The 24187-nt window shown below is 44.4% G+C and overlaps 1 protein-coding gene across 4 annotated transcripts in view; it reads left to right on the top strand.

Annotated features, from left to right (window-relative positions):
• fahd2a (fumarylacetoacetate hydrolase domain containing 2A) overlaps nt 1-24187 on the top strand; it is a 44296-nt gene that overhangs the window by 289 nt on the left and 19820 nt on the right. Inside the window, exons 1-4 of one of the 4 annotated variants that reach the window (XM_078428805.1) lie at nt 17095-17113; nt 17213-17512; nt 22848-23064; nt 23526-23585. In XM_078428805.1, the coding sequence (XP_078284931.1) occupies nt 17217-17512; nt 22848-23064; nt 23526-23585 (573 nt within the window). In that variant the 5' untranslated portion in view covers nt 17095-17113; nt 17213-17216. Of the gene's footprint in view, nt 1-17094; nt 17114-17212; nt 17513-22847; nt 23065-23525; nt 23586-24187 lie in introns of those variants that run through there. The other 3 variants (XM_078428806.1, XM_078428804.1, XM_078428807.1) reach the window with 3 other exon arrangements.

Raw genomic sequence — 24187 nt, 5'->3', positions numbered from 1 at the left:
CCACTCTCGTCAACTTCCAATTTGAAGTCCCTGGTGGTCTCTTCGGAGGTGATGACTACAAGATACAAGATAGACACAAAATGTGGTGTCAGAGGTGACGGGGAGAAGGCAGGAGAATGGGGTTAGGAGGGAGAGATAGATCAGCCATGATTGAATGGCGGAGTGGACTTGACGGGCTGCATTGCCCAATTCTACCATCACATGACATGACCTTAAAAAGCTGCAGTAACTCAGCCGGACAGGCAACATCTCTGGAGATGCTCAGTCTGACGAAGGGTCTCGACCCGAAATGTCACCCATTCCTTTTCTCCAGAGCAAGCGAGCTGCTCAATTCCTGGTGCTCGACACAAAAAGCTGGAGTAATTCAGCGGGACAGGCAGCATCTCTGGAGCGAAGGAATAGGTGACGTTTCGAGTCGAGACACTTCTTCAGACTGAGCATCTCCAGAGATGCTGCCAGACCTGCTAAGTTTCTCCAGCATTTTGTGTCCATCTTTGGTATAAACCACGATCTGCAGTTCCTTCCTACACATCTGACCTTGTGTTTGTCAACCTGCGACCGCTGTGCCATTGGCAAATGCGCAATTGGTAAAATTGCTTCTAAATACGTATATTGGGGACAGCTGTAGAGACAGGAGACTGCATGCAGCCCAAAGCCCAGTGAAGCAAACTTGGCTATTGATTAAAAACCGTCCCAATTACCAGAAAAAAAGACACCGAGTGCTGGAGTAACTCAGCAGGTCAGGCAGTGTTTCCGGAGAACCTGGATGGGTGACATTTTGGGTCAGTACCCTGCTTGAGTTACACCAGTACTTTGTGTCTTTTTGTAAACCAACATCTGCAGTTCCTTGTGTCTCCATCTAATTCCAAGTCTGCTTTTTCCTCACCCAGCACCAAGGGCTCCTTCTCACTATGACAGCAACTTGTATTATGTAGCTTCTTCTAAGGCAATTTCCAGTACTTTGAGATGAGGGTGACTTGCTTCCACTTATGTATTTTGAGTGGAAGATGCCTGCTAATGTGTGATTTCTTTTGAGGTAGGGTGGCTACTGCACACTAGCTACGATATCAATATGTCACAGTAAGATCTTAGTTCAATGACAAGAAAATCCAAACAACGTTGGCAATCTAGCTCTGCTGGATAGATTTAGCACACATACACAATATGCGGCCTGGATGCATTCTAGCCAGGTGCGGACTCAGTCTAACCACGTACACTCACCAACACTTTTCCTTAGCCCCCTCACTCTTATCGCTATCTCCTATCTTCAAACTTTTTCTCTTTTGCACTGGAGAAACAAAATTTCAGGTTAAGCTATGCAGGAAATAGAAAAGGGATGACCAAAGGCTTGTTTACAGAAGTAGACAATGCAATGTCAGAAAAGTGGCAAGGGAAAAGAAATGTATTGAGGTTTAGGGACAGATTTCCAGACTTTGTTCTTTAGCAGCTGAAATCACACAAACCAGTGTTGGAGCAATTAAATTTGAGATGACTAAGGCCAGAAAGGGAGGTGTAGATATCCCTTTGGGTTATTGGACTGGATAAGATCACAGATAATGAGAGGCAAGGAATTAGAGGGATTTGTAAACAAGGTGAGAATTTTTAAATCTATGTATTGTTTGAATGAGAGTTAATAAAACTCAACAAATTAAGAAACATGGAATGAATGAGATTTAGTGCAAGTTGAGATACAGTAAGTCAAGGCTAATAGAAGGACAAACAAGGAAGGCTGACTAGGAAAACATTATAAGATTGAAGTTTAAGGTAACAAAGACACAAATGAGAGTTTTGACAGGGGAATAATGAAAGAGCTAATGGCTATTAACTTTGCATGATGGGATGCTTGACCATTGTCTGCAAACCAGCTTGTATGCTTGTGTAGCTTCTATATTGTTGAGAGTGGAGAAATACTAATGGCTCATATGGATGTGACTGATAACTGTAACCGAAACTTCAATTCTTGGAAAAACCATAGAACCATAACAATTATTGGTGGTCGTGGACTACTTCTTCCCACCCTGTCTCCTGCAAAAAGTCTATCCCCTACTCCCAATTCCTCCGTCTACGCTGCATCTGCGCCCAGGATGAGGTGTTTCACACTAGGGCATCAGAGATGTCCTTATTCTTTAGGAAACGGGGCTTCCCCTCTTCCATTATAGATGAGGCTCTCACTAGGTCCTCTATATCCCGCAGCTCCGCTCTTGCTCCCCCTCCCCCCATTCGTAACAAGGATAGAGTCCCCCTTGTCCTCACCTTCCACCCCATCAGCCAGCGTATACAACAAATTATCCTCGATCATTTCCGTCACCTCCAACGTGATCCCACTAGTGGCCACATCTTCCCATCTCCTCCCCTGTCTGCTTTCCGCAGAGACTGTTCCCTCCGTCACTCCTTGGTCCACTCGTCCCTTCCTACCCAAACCACTCCCTCCCCAGGCACTTTCCCCTGCAACCGCAGGAGATGCAACACCTGTCTCTTTACCTCCCCCCTCGACTCCATCCAAGGACCCAAACAGTCTTTCCAGGTGAGGCAGAGGTTCTCTACATCGGCGAGACCAAACGCAGGCTCGGCGATCGTTTCGCTGAACACCTTTGCTCAGTCCACCTTAACCAACCTGACCTCCCGGTGGCCCAGCACTTCAAATCCCCCTCCCACTCCCAGTCTGAGTTTTCTGTCATGGGCCTCCTCCAGTGTCATAGTGAGGCCCACCGCAAATTGGAGCAACAGCACCTCATATTTTGCTTGGGTAGCTTACACCCCAGCGGTATGAACATTGACTTCTCTAACTTTAGATAGCTCCTCTTCCCCTCCCCCTTCCCAGTTCTCCCACTGTCTTCCTGTCTCCAACTATATCCTTTCTTTGTCCTGCCCCCCCCCCGACATCAGTCTGAAGAAGGGTCTCGACCCGAAACGTCACCCATTCCTTCTCTCCAGAGATGTTGCCTGACCCGCTGAGTTACTCCAGCATTTTGTGATAATAACAATTATTGAAATAAGTTGAGGACTGATGGAGGATGACATTAAATGACAAGGGAAAGCATGAAGATAAGAAAACAGGGGATCGATAGGAGCACAGGGAGCTGTTCCAAGAACCGAGAACTAATACCAAGTAAAAACCAGACAAGTCCATATATGGTCATGTTAAAGTTGAGTAACGATGACTTTGCAGAACTCGTAAGGCTCTTTGTGTTGTATAAAGATGCAGCCGGAATGCTGTATCTTTGAGTGGGGCCACGAGTGGCTACCAGTATGTAAGCATACTGGTGATCTCTCTCCCACTCCCGCATGCGTAATAAAGGATCGTGGTTGTGTCTGAGTTGACTAATGTGTTTTGTTGTCTCTTAGCACAAACTGAACTTTAACAATAATCTCAGTGACCATTGTTGCACATGCTGCACATGTTGTAAGGCATCCTTGTGACAGAACAAGTTTATTACTTCTACTATATGCCCATTGTCTCCCACAGTTGGGACAATGGGCACTCCCTCATTAGCAATAATGTCTTTCCTCAAGTTAGGAGACCAAAATTGCACACAATACTCCAGCTGCAGTCTCACCAGGGCCCTGTACAAATGCAGTAGGATCTCATTGCTCCTAAACTCAATTCCTCTCGCAATGAAGGCCAACATGCCATTAGCTTTCTTCACTGCCTGCTGTACCTACATGCTTACTTTCAGTGACTGATGTACAAGCACACCCAGGTCTCGTTGCACCTCCCCTTCTCCTAATCTGACACCATTCAGATAATAATCTGCCTTCCAGTTCCTGCCACCAAAGTAGATAACATCACATTTATCTATATTATACTGCATCTGACATGCTTCTGCCCACTCACCCAACCAATCCAAGTCACCCTGCAACCTCATAGCATCCTCCTTGCCACCCAGCTTTGTGTCATCCGCAAATTTAGAGATGTTACATTTTATTTCCTCGTCTAAATCGTTAATATATATTGTAAACAACTGGGGGCCTTGCGGCACCCCACTAGTCACTGCCTGCCATTCTGAAAAGGACCCGTTAATTCCTACTCTTTGCTTCCTGTCTGCCAACCAGTTCTCTATTCATGTCAGTAGGCTACTCCCAATACCATGTGCTCTAAATTTGGACACTAATCTCTTGTTTGGGACCTTGTCAAAGGCTTTTTGAAAGTCCAGATACACCACATCCACTCCCTTATCCATTCTACTTATTACATCCTCAAAAAATTCCAAAGGATTAGTCAAGCAGGATTTCCCCTTCATAAATCCATGTTGACTGACCGATCCCGTCACTCCTTTCCAAATGCGCTGCTACAACATCTTTAATAATCAACTTCAGCATCTTCCCCACTACCAATGAAAGGCTAGCTTGTCGATAATTCCCAGTTTTCTCTCTCCGTCCTTTCTTAAAAAGGAGTTACATTGGCTACCCTCCAGTCCACAGGAACTGATCCAGAGTCGAGAGAACATTGGAAAATGATCACCATCCACGATTTCTAGGGCCATCTCCTTGAGTACTCTGGGATGCAGACCACCAGGCCCTGGGGATTTATCTGCCTTCAGTCCCAACAGTTTGCCTAACACCATTTTCTGACTAATGTGGAATCCATTCAGTTCCTCCCTCCCACTGGATCCTGTCCCCTAGTATTTCCGGGAGATTGTTTGTGTCTTCCTTAGTGAAGACAGAACCAAAGGACTCGTTTAACTGTTTTGCCATTTCTTTGTTCCCCCATTATAAATTCACCTGTCTCTGACTGTAAGGGACCTACATTTGTCTTCACTAATCTTTTCCCTTTTACATACCTAAAGAAACTTTTAGTCAGTTTATATAGTCCCCGCAAGCTTTCTTTCGTGCTCTTCCCCCCCCCCCTCTTCATTAACCCCTTTGTCCTCCTGTGTTGAGTTCTAAATTTCTCCCAGTCCTCTGGTTTGCTGCTGCATCTGGCCAATTTATCTGCCTCTTCCTTGGATTTAACATTATCCTTGACTTCCCTCATCAGCCACGGTTGAGCCGCCTTTCCAGTTTTTTTTTCGACAGACAGGGATGAACAATTTCTGGAGTTCATCTATGGCATAAAATCTGACCTCGGGCCGCGATTGACCCCCAGGCCGGACTTTGGACATGTCTGATCTATGCTGTCTTTAAATCTTTGCCATTGCATCTCCACTGTCAACCCTTTAAGTATAATTTGATAGTGGTGATCAACAAGAACGAAACAAGGAAGTTACCAAAAGAACAATTGCATGGAGTTGTAACTATTTTGAGAAACAATAGCGGTATCTGACAATGGGAAAGACTCTGGCCACCGGGTGAACCGATCCACCACCGTGAGGAGATGGGTGTAGCCCCGGGAGGAAGGCAAGGGCCCGACTAAATCCACGTGAATGTGGAAAAAATGGACCGCTGGGACCTCAAACTCCTGTACCGGGGGCTGGACATGGCGTTGGACTTTAGCGGTCTGGCAGGGAACGCAGGAACGGGCCCAAACAGCTACCTGTTTACGCAGGCCGTGCCACACAAACCGAGCGGCTACTAAAGCAGAGGTGGAGCGGATGGACGGGTGCGCCAGCCCGTGAATGGCATCGAAAACCCGGCGCTGAAGGGAGGGCGGCACTACCGGCCTGGGACGGGGAAGGGAAACATCACACCAGACTTTTGTGCCTTCCGACCCACAGGCTACCTGAGCCAACTTCAACCCCGAAATGGTGGACTGGTATGCCGAGGCGGTATCCGCCAGAAGCTGTGCCTCCGCAAGCTCCTGGGGATCCACCTCGCAGTCCACCGCTGAAATGGGGGAAAAAGCAGGGCGTCAGCAACGGCATTAAGCTTACCAGCGACATGACGGACATCGGTGGTAAACTCGGAGATGGCAGTCAGGTGCCGCTGCTGGTGGGCCGACCATGGGTCGGACAATTTGGAAAAAGCAAAAGTTAATGGTTTATGGTCCGTAAAGGCCAAAAATGGGCGGCCATCAAGGAAATACCTGAAATGACGAACAGCTAAATAGAGGGCCAGAAGCTCTCGTTCAAAGGCGCTATACTTTAGCTCAGCCGAACTCAGTTGCCGGCTGAAAATGCCAAGGGCTGCCAAAGGCCACCGACCTGCTGCTCCAAAACCCCACCCACCGCCACGTCAGACGCATCAACCGTCAGGGCCGTGGGGGCGGAGGCGCTTGGGTGGACCAACATGGTGGCGTCTGCCAAAGCTGCCTTAGCTGCTGCAAAAGCCGACTCCGCGGCTGGGGACCATATCAACTCTACAGGTTTACCCGCAAGGCACTGGAAGAGCGGGCGCATGACCCGCGCAGCTGCCGGGACGAACCTATGGTAGAAGTTAACCATACCTACGAACTCCTGCAGACCTTTCACTGTGGTGGGCCTGGGAAATGCTCGGATAGCCTCCACCTTCTCGGGCAAAGAGGTGGCGCCGGCAGGGGTGATTCTGTGCCCTAAAAAATCGAGAGAAGGGAGGCTGAATTGACACTTGGAGGGTTGGATAATGAGCCCGTGGTCTTGGAGCCGCTGGAATACAATCCGCAAGTGGACCAGGTGTTCCTGCACTGAGGGGCTGGCGACCAGGATGTCATCTAAATAAATAAACACAAAAGGTAAACCCCGACCCACACGGTCCATCAGTCGCTGGAAAGCCTGTGCCACGTTCTTTAAACCGAAAGGCATGCGCAACCATTCGAACAACCCGAATGGAGTGATCGTGGCAGTTTTTGGTATGTCCTTCGGTCGCACAGGAATCTGGTGGTATCCTCGCACCAAATCGATCTTGGAGAACACCACCGCACCTTCCAGCCCAGACGAGAAATCCTGCAGGTGCGTTATGGGGTAGCGATCAGCCGTGGTGACAGCGTTGAGACGCTGATAATCGCCACATGGTCTCCACCCCCCAGATGCTTTGGAGACCATATGCAACGGCGAGGCCCACGGGCTGTCAGACTGACGGACAATTCCCATTTCCTCCATCTTCCTAAATTCCTCTCGCGCCACCACCAGCTTGTCAGGCGGTAGCCTCCTGGCCCGAGCGAAAACGGGGGGACCCTCGGTGCTGATGTGGTGGACAACGCCGTGCTTGGCCGAAAGGGCGTCGAAACGCTGGATGAGCAGCTCTGGAAACTCCGCCAGGACCTCAGCCTGGACAGACGACGGCCTGGACAGTTGGGCGGGGTGGCGGTTGTCGGAGCGACGGGCTCATCGCTGGCGGAGGGTCGGAGGTCGTTACCGCGGACGTCGGGGACCAGTGAAAAGGCCCAGAGAAAATCTGCGCCTAGGATCGCTTGGCTGACGTCTGCTATAATGAATGGCCATTCATACGTGCGGAGGCCTAAAACCAGGGACATCTTCCGCGTACCAAACGTACGGATGGGGCTGCCATTAACTGCGATGAGGGTAGGACCTGTCTTACTCGATCTGGTCTCAAGGTCGGTCGGCGGTACTATACTGACAATGGCTCCCGTGTCCACCAAAAATTCTGTGTCCGTGAATCGGTCTCGGACGTAGAGGCGTCGGTTCTGGCCAATCGCAACAGCCCCTATGTACGATCGGCCGAGGCATTTCCCGCGAAGGTACAAGGTGAGCGGCAGTTGCGGGATTCTCCACCCCATTGTAGATGGTAATAGCACCAGCCGCGCTTGTGCGGATCCTTTTGGCGGGCTTTTGGAGAAATGGCGGGAGACGCGGCGCCATCTTGATGTCGCTGTGGCGTGGTCACTGATGTCGAGACCTTGTTGATCGAACCGCTTCCTTTCGATTTGGACGCCATGAGCGCATCAGCTTTTTCTGCATATGCCACGGGGTCCTTAAAAGAACAATCCGTGAGCATAAGTTTGACATCTTCGGGAAGCTTCTCTCGGAATGCCTGCTCGAACATGAGGCAATCCGTATGTTCACCTGCTAGCATTAACATCTCAGCCATGAGAACAGACGGCAGCCGATCTCCGAGATCCGGTAGGTGTAGAAGTTTCTTAGCTCGGTCATGCCTATTGAACCCGAAGGTTCGTAGTAACAGTGCCTTCATGGCCTCGTACTTGTCTTCCGAGGGAGGGTTTACGATGAACCGCATCACGCGTGTGGTCGTCTCCGGCGATAGAGCGCTGACGAGGTAGTAGTATTTCGTCGCATCTGCCGAGATGTTTCTTAAGTGAAACTGGGCTTCGGTGTGGACAAACCAAGATTGTGGTTGATGTGTCCAAAATGACGGAAGGTGAACGCTAACAGCGCTTTGCTCCGGTGCGCCTGGCGCAGCAGCCAACAACGGGGCGTCGTGTTCATTCATGGTCGGTGATCGCCCAGATCACGTCGGGGTCACCAATATGGCGAGACTGGAAACTTGTTCTTTGTTGAAGAAGTTTATTGCGACAGCAATATTCGATTACAAAGTTTTCTTAACAAGATTACAGACAACCATTAAAACTAACTGTCCTCTTCGAAGACGTCTCCCAACTGACTCTTTTCGGGCGCCAAAAGCGCACATGACAACGCTGTCCAATCAGCGATGTCGCTCTCTGGACCAATCCCTACGGTCGCACCCACACGTGACCTTGCTGGCCAATCTGAGGGTTCGACGACTAGGACCACTCTCTATGGCCGCTACAAGCAGCTCTTTAAAGGTTTATGAATACTGACTGCAAGGGTTAAAGCGAAAGACTTTGGTTAAAATATTAACCTGGAGGAAATTCTGATTGCCAATTATAGGATGTTCTTGCCTATAACAAGATGTTGGACAGATGTGAGTTAGCGTACAGGTATGGTGTTGTCAGCATACTTATGAAAATGGTAGCTGTGGTGTCAGATGATGTTTTTGTTTCATGGGCAGCATATACAGGGTAACTGTAAATAAGGTTGCCAACTGTCCCGTATTAGCCCGGACATCCCGTATTTTGGGCTAAATTAGTTTGTCCCGTACGGGATCGCCCTTGTCCCATATTAGTAGGTTTGCCAACTTCCTCACTCCCAAATAAGGGAAAATGTTGGAAATACCAATTAAATAGGTTTCGCAAGGTACTTAGAATTTTAAGCTAATCGGGCAAACTAAACTTATGTGAAAAGAAAATGATGTTTGAGAAACATATTGAAGTTTATTTAAGAAGTCACATAAGTTGTGCAAAAGTCAGATTTCCGCAAGGGATTTGATGAGGTGCTGCATCACATGTTATTGAAAAAAATTAAATTGTAGTGGCAGATGTAACATTTAGGCAATGGGCAGAAGCTTGGCTGGTTGTCAGGAGAAAGAGAGTAGACACAAATGGATCATTTTTAGATTGGCAAGATGTCATGTTTAGTATACTATTGGGATCGGTGCTGTGCCTCAATGTGTTCCAATTCAGATAAGTGAGTTGGATTAAGATATAACGGACAAATTTCACGGCAAAAAGAATATAAGGATATAAATTGCAAAAGAGGCTACAAAGAGTAGGAACAGATTAAAGCAGCGAGCAAAGAACTGTCAAGTAACATACAATGTTGAACATGGAAAATCGTTCATTTGGCAGTAAAGATAAAAACAAGTTAAATGGGGTAAATCTCCAGAGGTCTGATGTACGGAAGGATCTTATTGTTATTGTTGTTGAGACACATTGAACTGCAGATGTTGTAATCTGGTGTTGAACACAAAGTGTTAGAGCAGCTCAGCGGGTGGTGTAGCATCTCTGGAGGATACAAAAAGGTGTCATTTCGAGTCAGGACCTTCTTCAGGCTGATTGTAGTGAGGGAAGGACAGAAAGTTGGAAAAGAAGTAGGGGCAGGATAAAGCCTGACAAGTAGATACAGGTAAGGTTGGGGGTGTGGGGTGGGGTTCATTAACCAATGGGTGGAAAAAGGCTAGAGATGATAAAGAAAGAAATGTGTCAGATAAGGAGAGAAGAGTGAAAAAAAGTGAAATATAAAGTCAGAGGTGGAAGTGGACAGGTTGGAGAAAGGGGGATGTGGGCTAGTGGGAGAATTAGATGCACACTGAGTGGACGGGCGCAGGAAAGAGAAAGGGCTTAAAAAGTTGGGGGGTGGGTACCTAAAATTGGAGAATTCAATGTTCTTACCATTGTGCTATAAGCTACCCCAGCAGAATATGAGATGCTGTTCATCTAGTTTGCATAAGGCCTCACTCTGGCAATGTAGAAGGCCCATGATAGAAAGGTTGGTATGGGAATGTGAATTAAAATGGTTAGTAACAGGATGATCCAGCAAACCTTGGCAACTGTGCGCAAGTGTTTGGTGAAACGGTCACCCAATCTACGCTTGGCCTCATCGAAGGAGGTCACATTGGGAGCACAGAATGCAGATGAGGATAGAGGAGGTGTGAGTGAACCTCTGTCTCACCTGGAAGGGCTGTTGGGGTTGCTGGATGGAGGTGAGAGAGGAGGTGTAGGGTCAGGTGTATTATCTCCTGTGCTTGCACAGGAAAATTCCTGGGGAGGGGGCAGTTTGGTGGAAAGAGATGAGCAAACCAAGGATTTGCAGAGGGATTGGTCTCAATGGAAAGCAGAAAGGATCTGGGTAACTAGCGGTGGGATCACATTGCAGGTGTCAGAAATGGCGGAGAATGATGTGTTGGATATGGATGCTGGTGATGTGAAAAGTTGCTTCCAGTACCTCATGCTAGAGAGGATAGGAACAGGGAGATAGGGGATTAGAATGTGTGGCTGAGGAATTGGTGCAGGGGGCAGGGATTTAGATTTCTAGATCACTGGATCTCTTCTAGGCCAGGGGTGTCCTGTACAAAAGGGACGGGTAGCTCCTTAATTGGAAGGGGACCGACATTCTGGCAGACAGGTTTGCTAGTGCTACACGGGTGCGTTTAAACTAAAAAGTGGGGGGGGGGGGGGGGGGTGGAGTCAACAACGTGGAAGCGTATCCGTGCAGCTAACGGGAAAGAGAGTGTAGGAAAGGTCACATTTAAACTAACAAGGCAGGGGGATGGGACCCAATGCAAGGAGACAGAGGGCCATAAAAGGAGGACAGAAGCAAAAGGGAGAAGGAAAACTAACCTGAATGTATTGTGCCTTAATGCGAGAAGCTTTCGAAATAAGGTGGATGAATTGAATGTGCAGTTAGTAGTTAATGGATATGATATAGTTGGAATTACGGAGACATGGCTCCAGGGTGACCAAGGCTGGGAGCTAAACATGCAGGGGTATTCGATATTCAGGAAGGATAGACAAAGGAAGAGGAAGTGGGGTGGCATTGCTGGTTAAAGAGGAGATTAATGCAATAGCAAGGAGAGACATTAGCTTGGATGCTGTAGAATCGGTATGGGTAGAACTGTGAATTAGCCATGGGCAGAAAACGCTTGTTGGAGTTGTATACAGACCACCAAACAGCAGTAGGGATGTTGGGGATAGCATCAAGCAGGAAATTAGGGATGCGTGTAGCAAAGGTACAGCGGTTATCATGGGTGACTTTAATCTAAAATGTGGATTGGGCCAACAAATTGGTAACAGTGCTGAGGAGGAGGATTTCCTGGAATGTATACGGGATGGGTTTTTAAACCAATATGTAGAGAAACCGACTAGAGGGCAGCCCATCCTAGACTAGGTATTGTGTAATGAGGAAGGATTAGTTAGCGATCTTGTTGTGCAAGGCCCCTTGGGCAACAGTGACCATAATATGGTGGAATTCGGCATTAGGATGGAGAGTGACACAGTTAATTCTGAGACTAGGGTCCTGAACTTGAATAAAGGAGACTTTAAAAGTATGAGATGGGAATTGGCTGGGATCGACTATATGATATTAAGCAGGCCATACAACTAAATCTATCCATGTCATTGTTTTTGCTTCCAATATGCCTTGTCCCATATCATCAAATCCAATCTTCATAAAATTCCATTCCTTTTCGCATAACTATTGTTGCCCTCAAAACAGACCTATGAGCTTAAAATTGTGCTTTGGCTCATGAGTACGAGTCCAAAATTGGCTTATATGTTTTTGGTAACAGCAAGATTCAAATTCTAACCAGTTTGTCAGCAATTCACTTTTTGAATTTATTCTTAAAAATCTTTTTATTTATAGCCTCCATTTTGTGTAAAACCTTTCTCTGCCCAACACAGAATTTTACAGGGTGATTTTTATAATTTAATTTCATCTCCAAGCTTTAGTTTCATTTTAACAATGTTGTAACATTTCCATTATTTATAGTCATATTTTGCCTTTTTGGTTTAAAATATAGTCAAGCAAGATTCATTCCATCTGATTGCAAAGAAAATGTGTATCAGAGAAAGATATCAGCCAGCCATTGCCTCAGTGTTTTTTCAATTTCATTTTCCTTACGATTTCTCCATTATTTAAAAAAATCTTTATGTATAAATAGTAATTTAATCTTTTACTAATGATATTATAGTCTCTAATTCAGCTGCAGGAATCTCTCTTCTAAGCCATTTACAGTTAGGGTTGCCAACTTCCTCACTCCCATATACGGGACAAAGGGTGACGTCAACGCCCCACGCCCCATGTGCTCCCGCTCCACCAATGGTGGGCGCCCGGGCAGCCGCCATTGGTGGAGCGGGAGTACGTGGCCGCTGGCTGCGTGAGGTCACGTGGGGCGCAGGGCGGTGACGTCTCCCTTTGAGGTCACGTGGGGCGCGGGGCGGTGACGTCACCCTTTGTCCCTTATTTGGGAGTGAGGAAGTTGGCAACCCTACTAATATGGGACAAAGGCGGTCCCGTACGGGACAAACTAATTTAGCCCAAAATACAGGATGTCCCGGCTAATACGGGACAGTTGGCAACCTTATTTACAGTTTCCCCAAGCTTTCTCACTTCTCTTGTTTAAACATTCCATTGATTTACCAATCATAGAAAACAAGATTTTGCGATTTTTAACAATAGCAGTCGTTTACAAAAGGGAAAGTCAAGTTGCTCATCATGCAGGGACTGAGTCACACCTGAAGCTAGTTTAATTTAGTTTAGAGATACAGCGTGGAAACAGGCCCTTCGGCCCACCAGCGATCCCCGCAGCGACCAGCGATCCCCGCACATTAACACTTTCCTACACCCACTAGGGACAATTTTTTTTACATTTACCAAGGCAATTAACCTACAAACCTGTACGTCTTTGGAGCCTGGGAGGAAAACAAAGATCTTGCAGAAAACCCACGCAGGTCACGGAGAGAACGTACAAACTCCGTAGTCGGGATCGAACCCGGGACTCCGGCGCTGCATTTGCTTTAAGGCAACAACTCTACCACTGCGCCACCGTGACCGTCTGTGAAGCTAGTAGAGTTGGGACTGTAGAGTTGAAGCTAGTAGAGTTGGTAGATAAATCCCCAGGGCCTGATGGTCTGCGCCCCAGAGTAGTGTGCCAAATTAGACCCCATGGTATTGGGGATAGGGTATTGACATGGATAGAGAACTGGTTGGCAGACAGGAAACAAAGAGTTGGAATTAATGGTTCCTTTTCAGAAGGGCAGGCTGTGACTAGTGCCGCAAGGCTCAGTGCTGGGACCCCAGCTATTTACAATATATATTAACGATTTATTTCATATTTTTTATTTTATATTTTCATATTTCAGATACAGCGGGGAAACAGGCCTTTTCGGCCCACCAAGTCCGCACCGCCCAGCGATCCCCGCACATTAACACTATCCTACACACACTAGGGACAATTTTTTACATTTTACCCAGTCAATTAACCTACATACCTGTACGTCTTTGGAGACAATTTTTTACATTTTACCCAATCAATTAACCTACATACCTGTACGTCTTTGGATTTAGACAAAGGAATTAAATGTAACATCTCCAAATTTGTGGATGTCACAAAGCTGGGTGGCAGTGTGAGCTACGAGGAGGATGCTATGAGGCTGCAGGGTGATTTGGATAGGTTGGGTGAGTGGGCAGATGCATGGCAGATGCAGTATAATGTGGTCTCCTAATTTGAGGAAGGACATTATTGCTATCGAGAGAGTGCTGTGTAGGTGCACCAGGTTAATTCCCGGGATGTCGGGACTGACCTATGATGAAGGAATGGGTGGACTGGGCTTATATTCACTGGAATGTAGAAGGATGAGAGGGGATCTTATAGAAACATATAAATTTTTTAAGGGATTGGACAGGCTAGATGCAGGAAAAATGTTCCCGATGTTAGAGGAGTCCAGGACCAGGGATCACAGTTTATGAATAAGGGGTAGGCCATATAAGACTGAGATGAGGAAAAACCTTTTCAGCCAGAGAGTTGTGAATCTGTGGAATTCTCTGCCATAGAAGGGAGTGGAGGCCAATTCACTGGATGTTTTCAAGAGAGAGTTAGATATACAGTGCATTCAGAAAGTATTCAGACCCCTTCACCTTTTCCACATTTTGCCACGTGACAGGCCTATTTTAAAATGGATTAAAACATTTTTTTATCATCACCTTCTACACAATACCCCATAATAAAAAAGCGAAAACAGGTGTTTAGAAATGTTTGCAAAGTAATTCAAAAGAAATAACTGAAATATCACATTTACATAAATATTCAGACCCTTTGCTATGACACTCAAAATTGAGCTTAGGTTCATCCTGTTTCCATTGATTATCCTTGAGATGTTTCTACAACTTGATTGGAGTCCACCAGTGGTAAATTAAATTGATTAGACATGATTTGAAAAGGCACAGACCTGTCTATATAAGGTCCCACAGTTGACAGTGCATGTCAGAGCAAAAACCAAGATATGAAGACAAAGGAATTGTCTGTAGACCTCCAAGACAGGATTGTGTCAAGACACAGAACTGGGGAAGTGTATAAAACAATTTCTGCAGCATTACAGGTCCCGAAGAGCATAGTGGCCTCCGTCATTCTTAAATGGAAGAACTTTGGAACCACCAGGACTCTTCATAAAGCTGGCCACCCGGCCAAACTGAGGAATCGGGGGAGAAGAGCCTTGGTCATGGAGGTGACCAAGAACCCGATGATCAATCTGACAGAGCTCCAGAGTTCCTCCGTGAAGATGGGAGAATCTTCCAGAAGGACAACTACATCTGCAGCACTCCACCAATCAGGCCTTTACGGTAGATTGGCCAGACGGATGCCACTCCTCAGTAAAAGGCACATGACAGCCTGCTTGGAGTTTGCCAAAAGGCACCTAAAGGACGCTCAGACCATGAGAAACAAGATTCTCTGGTCTGATGAAACTAAGATTGAACTCTTTGGCCTGAATGCCAAGCGGCACCGCTCATCACCTGGCCAATACCATACCTACGGTGAAGCACGGTGGTGGCAACATCATGCTGTGGGGATGTTTTTCAGCGGCAGGAACTGGGAGACTAGTCAGGATCGAGGCAAAGATGAACGGAACAAAGTACAGAGAGATCCTTGATGAAAACCTGCTCCAGAGCGCTCTGGACCTCAGGCTGGGGCAGGGGTTCACCTTCCAACAGGATAATGACCCTAAGCACACAGCTGAGACAACGCAGGAGTGGCTTCATGACAAGTCTGTGAATGTCCTTGAGTGGCCCAGCCAGAGCCCGGACTTGAACCCGATCAAACATATCTGGTGGGATCTGAAAATAGCTGTGCATTGACGCTCCCCATCGAACCTGACAGAGCTTGAGAGGATCTGCAAAGAAGAATGGGAGAAATTACCCCAATACAGGTGTGCCAAGCTTGTAGCGTAATACCCAAGAAGACTTGAGGCTGTAATCACTGCCAAAAGTGCCTCAACAATGTACTGAGTAAAGGGTCTGAATACTTATGTAAATGTGATATTTCAGTTATTTCTTTTAAATTACTTTGCAAAAATTTCTAAACACCTGTTTTTGCTTTTTTATTATGGGGTATTGTGTGTAGATTGATGATTAAATAAAAAAGAATTTAATCCTTTTTTTAAAAAGGCTGTAACGTTAGCTCTTAGTGCTAACAGAATCATGGGATATGGGGAGAAAGCAGGAACGGGTTTTGGATGATCAGCCATGATCATATTGAATGGCGGTGCTGGCTCAAAGGGCCGAATAGTGTACTCCTGCATCTAATTTCTATGTTTCTATTATTAGAAATACATAGTGCAATAGATAGAAAATTGAGTTAGAAGTTTCAAGTGTAATGCAAAGATTACTTTAGATTTTAGAGATACAGTGTGGAAATAGGCCTTTCAGCACACCGAGTCTGCATCAACCAGCGATCAATCCGTGCACTAGCACTATCCCACACACTAGGAACAATTTACATATTACAGAAGCCAATTAACTGACAAGCTTGTACGTCTTTCGATAACAGTCATGAGAAATATATCTCAGTATAAAAGCCCTTGTAATATTCCTTAGTTATTATAAAGTGAACTCTGATTAATAATAAGCTCAGAAGCAAACTTTTACTATATTCTGTCCAAAGTTGCAACATCTTTCCATTTGCTTAATCTCTAGAATTGCTATTACAATTACAATTTATTGGTATTGATACTGATTTAGTATTGTCACATGTACTGAGGTACTGCAAAAAACTTTGCAGACTATCTAGTCAAATCATACTGTACACGAGTACAATCAAGCCATACACAAGTACAACAGGTAATACAAAGATAAAAATACAAAGTGCAGAATATAATAGTATAGCATTACAGTTACAGAGAAAGTGGAGATAAAAGAAGTGCTATAGCCACAATGAGGTAGGTTGGGAGATTGGGGTTATCAGGACTGCAGTTTATGAGAGGAACGATCAGTGGTCTGATGACAGAGGGGAAGAAGTTGTTCCTGACTCTGGTGGTACGTGCTTTCAAACTTTTGTGTCTTCTATCCAACGAGAAAGGGGAGAATAAGGAATGAACCGAGGTGTAAATGGTCATTATGTTGGACGCTCTCCTGGGGTAACATGAAGTATAAATGGTGTCGATAGTGGGGGCTGCTTTGTGTGATGAACTGGGTTACTACCGGTCTTGGGAAGAGCAGGATATTTTGGAGAATAAAAACTAAATTCTAGAACTACATAGTAGGTTGAGCAACTTTCTCTTCAAAATGTTAACTTATTTCTCTCTCCACTGCCAGAATTTTCTGTTTTTATTTCAAAGTTCCAGCATCTGTAGTTTTTTTTCCTTTCAAACATCTCTTGGGATTTGAATCAGAACTCCTGAAGGGAGCAGGGAGAAGAGGGAATGACCGGGGGTGTAAATGGTGCTTGATTATGTTTGTTGTTTTCCCAAGGCAGCATGTAGATGGAGTCGATGGTGGGTAGTTTGTGTGAATTTAATCAGTTTTGTATATGACTGAATGATCGAGTTTGTTTTGTGAAGATCTAACAAAGTTGATTAAATTACCATATTCAGTGTTATGATGCAGGCTGTTACAAAAGCAACTGCAATTCTACATTTGGCCAGAGCCAGACCCCGAAGCATTTGTTTGAATCTCACCTGTCCTCTCCAAGTGAGGCATCTATCAAAGTCCAGGAGTTGGAGGATGAGGCTTGTCCAGTTCTCGACTGTTGGCGATCCATGTGGAATGAGAGTGGGAGTGCAGCAGAAGGAAGCAGGAAAAGTAATTGACCTGAATTTATTCGACAGCTCCCTTCCCAGAACTATGAAGGAGTTTCTGGAAAAGGGAGACTTTGCCATGGAAATTGCAAGAAGGTATTTGTTAATTTTTGTTCACTACTTGTTAGAGGGTGAAATAATTTCTGTAAGTGTCATTTTCAACAGCACGATGAAAACAAAGAAGCCGGAAAGTGAACACGTCTCTTGTTGTTTTATGATCTTTTTGTTTTGCTAAAAGTTTGATGGTTGAATAACGTACGCAGGTCTGCACTGTCGGCATGTTGGCAGATAGGACAGCCTGAGAAGTGAGGTATGAATGTGGTATCTTGTTTTCTTTGATGATTTTACAGAAGGACACTGTGTGTACCACAGAATTTTTGGGAGGAAGTACTCTATCTATTAATAAATTTTAATGTTGAAGGGGAAACAAAAACAAATACTAACTTCAATTTTCAGAATTCAGTCGGGTTATATCAACGATCTAACTTTAAATATACAACATTTTTTCAAGTCAGAATAATTTTACTTACTAAATTTGTTTGAGGAATTCATGAATTTGGGTTCAAAGTTAATTTTACAACCATAAGATTGAAATCCACTTTGTAAAGCCTGCTTCTCATACCACATTGAAAAGGTATTATTCTGGGTTAATGGAGTAAGGATTAAATATTTACTGTTGCGGGAATGTATTGTTCCACTTTTTTCTATTAGTGGCAGTCAAGATTTAGACCATCTGCGTTGATGCATTTATAACAGTATAGGAGAACACAGGACAGTACAGCTCAGGAACAGGCCCTTCAGCCCACGGTGTATGTGCCAAATATGATGCCAAATGAAACTAATCCCTTTACCTGTGATCTATATTCCTCCATTCCCTGCATATTCACGTGCCTACCTAAAAGCCTCTTATCACCACTATCTGCTTCCACCACCAGCCCTGGCAGTGCATTCTGGGCACCTACCACATTTTGTGTAAAAAAACCAACACATCTCTTTTAAATATTCCCCTTCTGGCCTTAAAGTTATCCCCTCTAATATTTGACATTTCCACCCTGGGAAAAAGATTCTGACTTTCTTCCCTATCTATGTTTCTCAGAATTTTATAAACATGTATTAGATTTTTTTAGATTTAGAGATACAGTGCAGAAACAGGCCCTTCGGCCCACCGGGTCCGCACTGTCCAGCGATCCCCGTACACTAACACTATCCTACACCCACTAGGGACATTTTTTTTACATTTGCCCAGCCAATTAACCTACATACCTGTACGTCTTTGGAGAGTGAGAGGAAACCGAAGATCTCGGAGAAAACCCACGCAGGTCATGGGGAGAACGTACAAACTCCGTACAGACGGCGCCCATACTCAGGATCGAACCTGAGTCTCCGGCGCTGCATTCGCTGTAAGGCAGCAACTCTACCACTGCGCCACCGTGCAGGTGTCCTCTCAGCCTCCAATGCTCCAGAGAAAACAATCCAAGTTTGTCCAACCTCTGCTTATGGCAAATACCCCGCAATCCAGGCATTTCCTGTAAACCTTTTGTGCACCCTCTTCAAAGCCTCCACATACTTCCTATAATGGGGCAACCACAACTGCATGAAATATTCCAAATGCAGCCTAATCAAAATTTTATAAAGCTACAATATGAGATCCTGACTTTTATACCCAATGTCCCACCAATGAAGGCAAGTATACCATACATGCTCTTTACTACTCCATCTGCTTGCTTTGCTACTTTCTGGGAGGTGTGGATTTGGACCCCAAGCTCCCTCTGTACAGCAAGGCTCCCAAGTGTCAAATTTTCAAGAAATATTACATTAATTTAGTATTCTTTTCAGTAGTCTTTGCAATTGGACAATTATAAAATCATATTAATCATTAATTAATCCAACAAGCAACATTAAATTACTTGTCTTGACTAAGATCTCTCCTAAAATATTATTTAATACAAACTTGTCAAAACATTAAAAATACATTTTGAGAAAAATTTCCACAGCATGGAAGAAACAGACATGCAAACAAAGATCGGTTGGAGTGCAGATGTTAAAATACCCTGTATTTACAGGCTATATACATAATACTATGTATGTAATTATATGGCAGAGAGGGTTAACAATCCAAATCGCACTGCAGAGCCACTCAGGTTTCTTCTTGCGTCTTCTTGCGTATGGCGTGCACAGCCTAAAGTTGTAGGTCAGGGGTAGACATCCAGGCCAGGGCAGCATCAGGTGCTGGGTGGATGGCCTTGATGCCACCAGGGAAAAGCCTCAGTGAGCAGTCATTCACGATGTTTGGGATGGTCTGGTCTGGATAAGAAGAAGCACTCTGATGTTGGACTCCATATAAATTCCAGTGATGGGAGCCAACCTCCCACGATTTACCAGCAATATTATGCCAGGCTAGACAGCACAGTTCAAGAAAAGAAGACACAGAGTGCTGGAGTAACTCAGCGGGTCAGGCAGCATCGCTGAGAAACATGGATAGGTGTTTTGGGGCCGGGACCCTTCATACCGTTAACAATATTCATTTCAGTGGCTTTGTAGGTGATAGGCCAGTTTCATTTATTTGACTGAATTAAATTGCACATTAATTCTTCAACTAAATGATTACAGTGTTATAATTTTTTCAAAGCATTTTTGAAGGCAAGACCAGCATTTTTGTAGGGAAGAGTCTCCACTCTGCTGGAGTCGGCTTTGGCTCATCAATCACTGAGATGGGTCGGCTGAACCATCCAGCACTGCTGGACACTGTCTATTTACACCTCTGTGTCTACAGCAAACTAGAGGGGGCAGACACAAAATGCTAGAGTAACTCAGCGGGACAGGCAGCATCCCTGGAGAGAAGGAATGGGTGATATTTCAGGTCTGATGGCTGAAGAAGGGTCTCGACCCGAAACGTCACCCATTCCTTCTCTCCAGAGATGCTGCCTGACCCGCTGAGTTACTCCAGCATTTCGTGTCTACCTTCGATTTAAACTAGCATCTGTCCTTCCTATGCAAACTAGAGTGGTGTGTATAAGGCCGGGGCTTATAGTGAAATTTATTTTACAACAACTCGACAAACTGTAGAATATAAAATTCATGACCAACATTATAGCACATTCCCTTTCAGTAATGGTGATACATTTGGTATGTGTAATGAGAAGGGATAGTTCACTTGTACAAATCAAGTAAAAAATCTCAATCCCATTTCCTCACAGCAGTTCTTTGGGACCATGGTGATGGAATTACTTAATAGGTTACTTATTAATAAAACAATTTAAAAAATGCTGGAAAATCCCGTTAGGTCAGGCTGCATATGTGGGAAGAGAAACAGAGTCAACATTTTATAGATTTATAGAGTAAAAAAATATGGAAACTAAGATCTTTTGCCCAACTCAATCATACAAATGAAGATGCCTATCTAAAGTAATCCCAGTTGCCTACTTTTGGCCCCTATCCCTCAAACCTTTCCTATCCATATACCCGTCCAAAAGTTTTGTAATGATTTTTAAACAACGTCCTTATTCTGTCCCGGAGCAGAGGGGGTGAGAGAAGTGGCAGGACAAATGGATGAGATGCATTCAGGTGCTTTGGTAACAATCATAGAGCCAAAACCACGGTTCAGAAAGAGATATTGCAGGGGCAAGTTATTGAAATGTGGACCCACTGAGTGCTTCTGGAATGTCTTTCTTATGGAACCATGGCTTTCCCTCTACACTTGTGGAGAATCAAATGTCCACCCAAGGAAGGGGTGAACAATATATTAAATAGAAAATTAAAAGAGCAAGAAAGGAAGAAAATATATTATGAAAATCCAATAGGGTCAAGAAAAGGGAAAATCTGAAGATTTTTTAAAATCGTATAACTAGGCTTACAGCTGTCAAAAGGGATAATAGAAAAACATTTCAAAAAGAATATATATTATAATATATATAATATATAGGTGTGTGTGTAATATAATAATTGAATATGTGCCTTAATCTTGTGCATGTGTGTGAAAACATATATATATATGTATAATATACATATATATGCACATATATAAATAATATGAATAATTAAGGCTTATCATCCAGGATGTAATAACACCATAATATTCTGTTGAATATAGATCAGATCCTTCTCCATCATTATATAAGGTCCCGCACATCAAGGGACCTTTTGCCATTTTTTATTTACCTTGATTTCATTATGGGCTTCCCCGTGGATAAGGAGACGAAAGGGTGCCAGAAGAGAAGGAGTATAATGTAAAGCCAGATAGAGGAATATGGGTGCAAGAGAAGAGGGAGAATAAAAGGGAAATGTGAAGGAGGGGGAAGGAGCAGGAGCAGGGTGACGGGGGGTGGGAGTTGGTGCTAGAAATGTGTGCGGACCACAGTTGGTGGGGGCACAGGAAAGAGGAAGTATGGAGGATACTACTTGAAATTGGAGAATTCAATGTTCATACCATTGGTTTGTAAGTAACCCATGCGGAATATGAGTAATATATTCGGGAGATCCAGCAGGCCTTGGCAGACAGAACGCAAATGTGACATTTAAATTATCAATATCATTTAGAAAACAGATTATTTGGTCATTATCGCATCTCTGTTTTTGAAATCTTGCAGTAGGCAAATTGGCTGTGAAATTTCTTTCGTTAAAACTGTGAAGAAAGCCAATGGAATGTTGGCCTTCATAACAAGAGGAGTTGAGTATAGGAGCAAAGAGGTCCTTCTACAGTTGTACCGGGCCCTGGTGAGACCGCACCTGGAGTACTGTGTGCAGTTTTGGTTTCCAAATTTGAGGAAGGATATTCTTGCTATGGAGGGCGTGCAGCGTAGGTTCACTAGGTTAATTCCCGGAATGGCGGGACTGTCGTATGTTGAAAGGCTGGAGCGATTGGGCTTGTATACACTGGAATTTAGAAGGATGAGGGGGGATCTTATTGAAACATATAAAATAATTAGGGGATTGGACACATTAGAGGCAGGAAACATGTTCCCAATGTTGGGGGAGTCCAGAACAAGGGGCCACTGTTTAAGAATAAGGGGTAGGCCATTTAGAACGGAGATGAGGAAGAACTTTTTCAGTCAGAGAGTGGTGAAGGTGTGGAATTCTCTGCCTCAGAAGGCAGTGGAGGCCAGTTCGTTGGATGCTTTCAAGAGAGAGCTGGATAGGGCTCTTAAGGATAGCGGAGTGAGGGGGTATGGGGAGAAGGCAGGAACGGGGTACTGATTGAGAGTGATCAGCCATGATCGCATTGAATGGAGGTGCTGGCTCGAAGGGCTGAATGGCCTACTCCTGCACCTATTGTCTATTGTCTATTGACACTTGGGATAACCTTTGATCATGAAATGTAACATGCAAAAACATGTCTTATTGTATGGTATTAATAGATGTTGACATTTATACTAAGTACGTAAATAACTATGACACTTGTATAATTTAACAGATTTTTTTATTGTGTTATTAGAGCCCTGGATTGTGGAAACAATGCACTTTGTCACTCTGAGATAGAGCTTTTGTCACCTGTAACTAACCCTGACAAAGTAGTGTGTGTTGGGATGAACTATATGGATCATTGCCTGGAGCAGAATGTGTCAATCCCTAAGGAGCCAGTTATATTTGGCAAGTTTGGTAGTTCTATAGTGGGACCGTACAGTGACATCATCCATCCGACCGAGAGTAATGTAAGTACATTTTAATTCTACAAATTGAGGATTGGGTGGATCAAGATTCACTGGTGGAAGGAGTCAATGGAATTGTAGTTTGATGATAGAAAGGGCTTAATTGTTGTCCATCAAGAGTACTTTCTTGGTTCATTTAGATTGGACAAGGGAGACTTCCAGCCTGAGATGTTTGATTCTGACAGAGATTTCTTTAAGTTTATGCTGAATGTTTAATTGACCTGGTGAAAAGTCAAGTTGTGTTTTTCTAACTAAGCAACTGCGAAGTTGAGCATGTGGTTCTCATACTTCTTTGCAATCTACATACATTAGGAAAATGGTGCATGATTTTCAGTTCCCTTCTTGTTATTTCTTGTTAGAGATGCTGACAGAAATCAATTGTTAAATAGTGGTGCACTATTGCCAGTGGCAGAATTGCTGTATTCATCAATGGTTCTTATCTGTATCTTGAATCCTTCTTTCAGGAATTGGACTGGGAGGTAGAGCTGGCATTTGTCATTGGGAAGAAAGGAAAGCACATTAAGGTTCGTCAATGCTAAATTATTATGTTTGTTATCTGTAAGGGTTGTAGATCAGCGAGCAAGTCAGGGGTTGCAGATCTTCTGTGGCATATTCCAGTTAATCTGTACTGCACAATCACCCATTCTGATGCTAGACTTAGACGGAAATCTAATGGGATCTTGTTCTCTATGAGCTATTGACAAAAGCTATAATCTACGAGTTGTAACCTATGAGCTGTTGGCAGGAGAATATAAAGCTCCATTCCAAACCGCATAAATCTGACAAACATTGAAATACAACAGCTTGCTGTGCTTTATGCAAATCTTTGGACAAAAGTAGGTGTGCACTTGTTAAGACTGGATGGCCCAACAAAAATGAATTAATTTATTTTGCAACAATAAAGTGGCAAGAATGAGAGTTGATTTGCACTACGAGATGAGGATAGCATTTATCATTGCGAAGAAAGGAAAATGTGTTAAAGTCACTACCTTACCTGTAAAGAGTACAAACCATGCAGCATTGAATTCCGCTGTTGATGCCTGTCTTCAAGAGATGACCTTAGGGTAGGCCCCTGGTCATGCAGATGCTGAGTGTAAGGCCCATCTTCTCTTGAATGCTTTCAATG

Source organism: Rhinoraja longicauda, chromosome 36, assembly GCF_053455715.1.
Source record: "Rhinoraja longicauda isolate Sanriku21f chromosome 36, sRhiLon1.1, whole genome shotgun sequence".
NCBI classification, from domain to species: Eukaryota; Metazoa; Chordata; class Chondrichthyes; order Rajiformes; family Arhynchobatidae; genus Rhinoraja; species Rhinoraja longicauda.
This window is presented reverse-complemented; position numbering and strand designations above follow the sequence as displayed.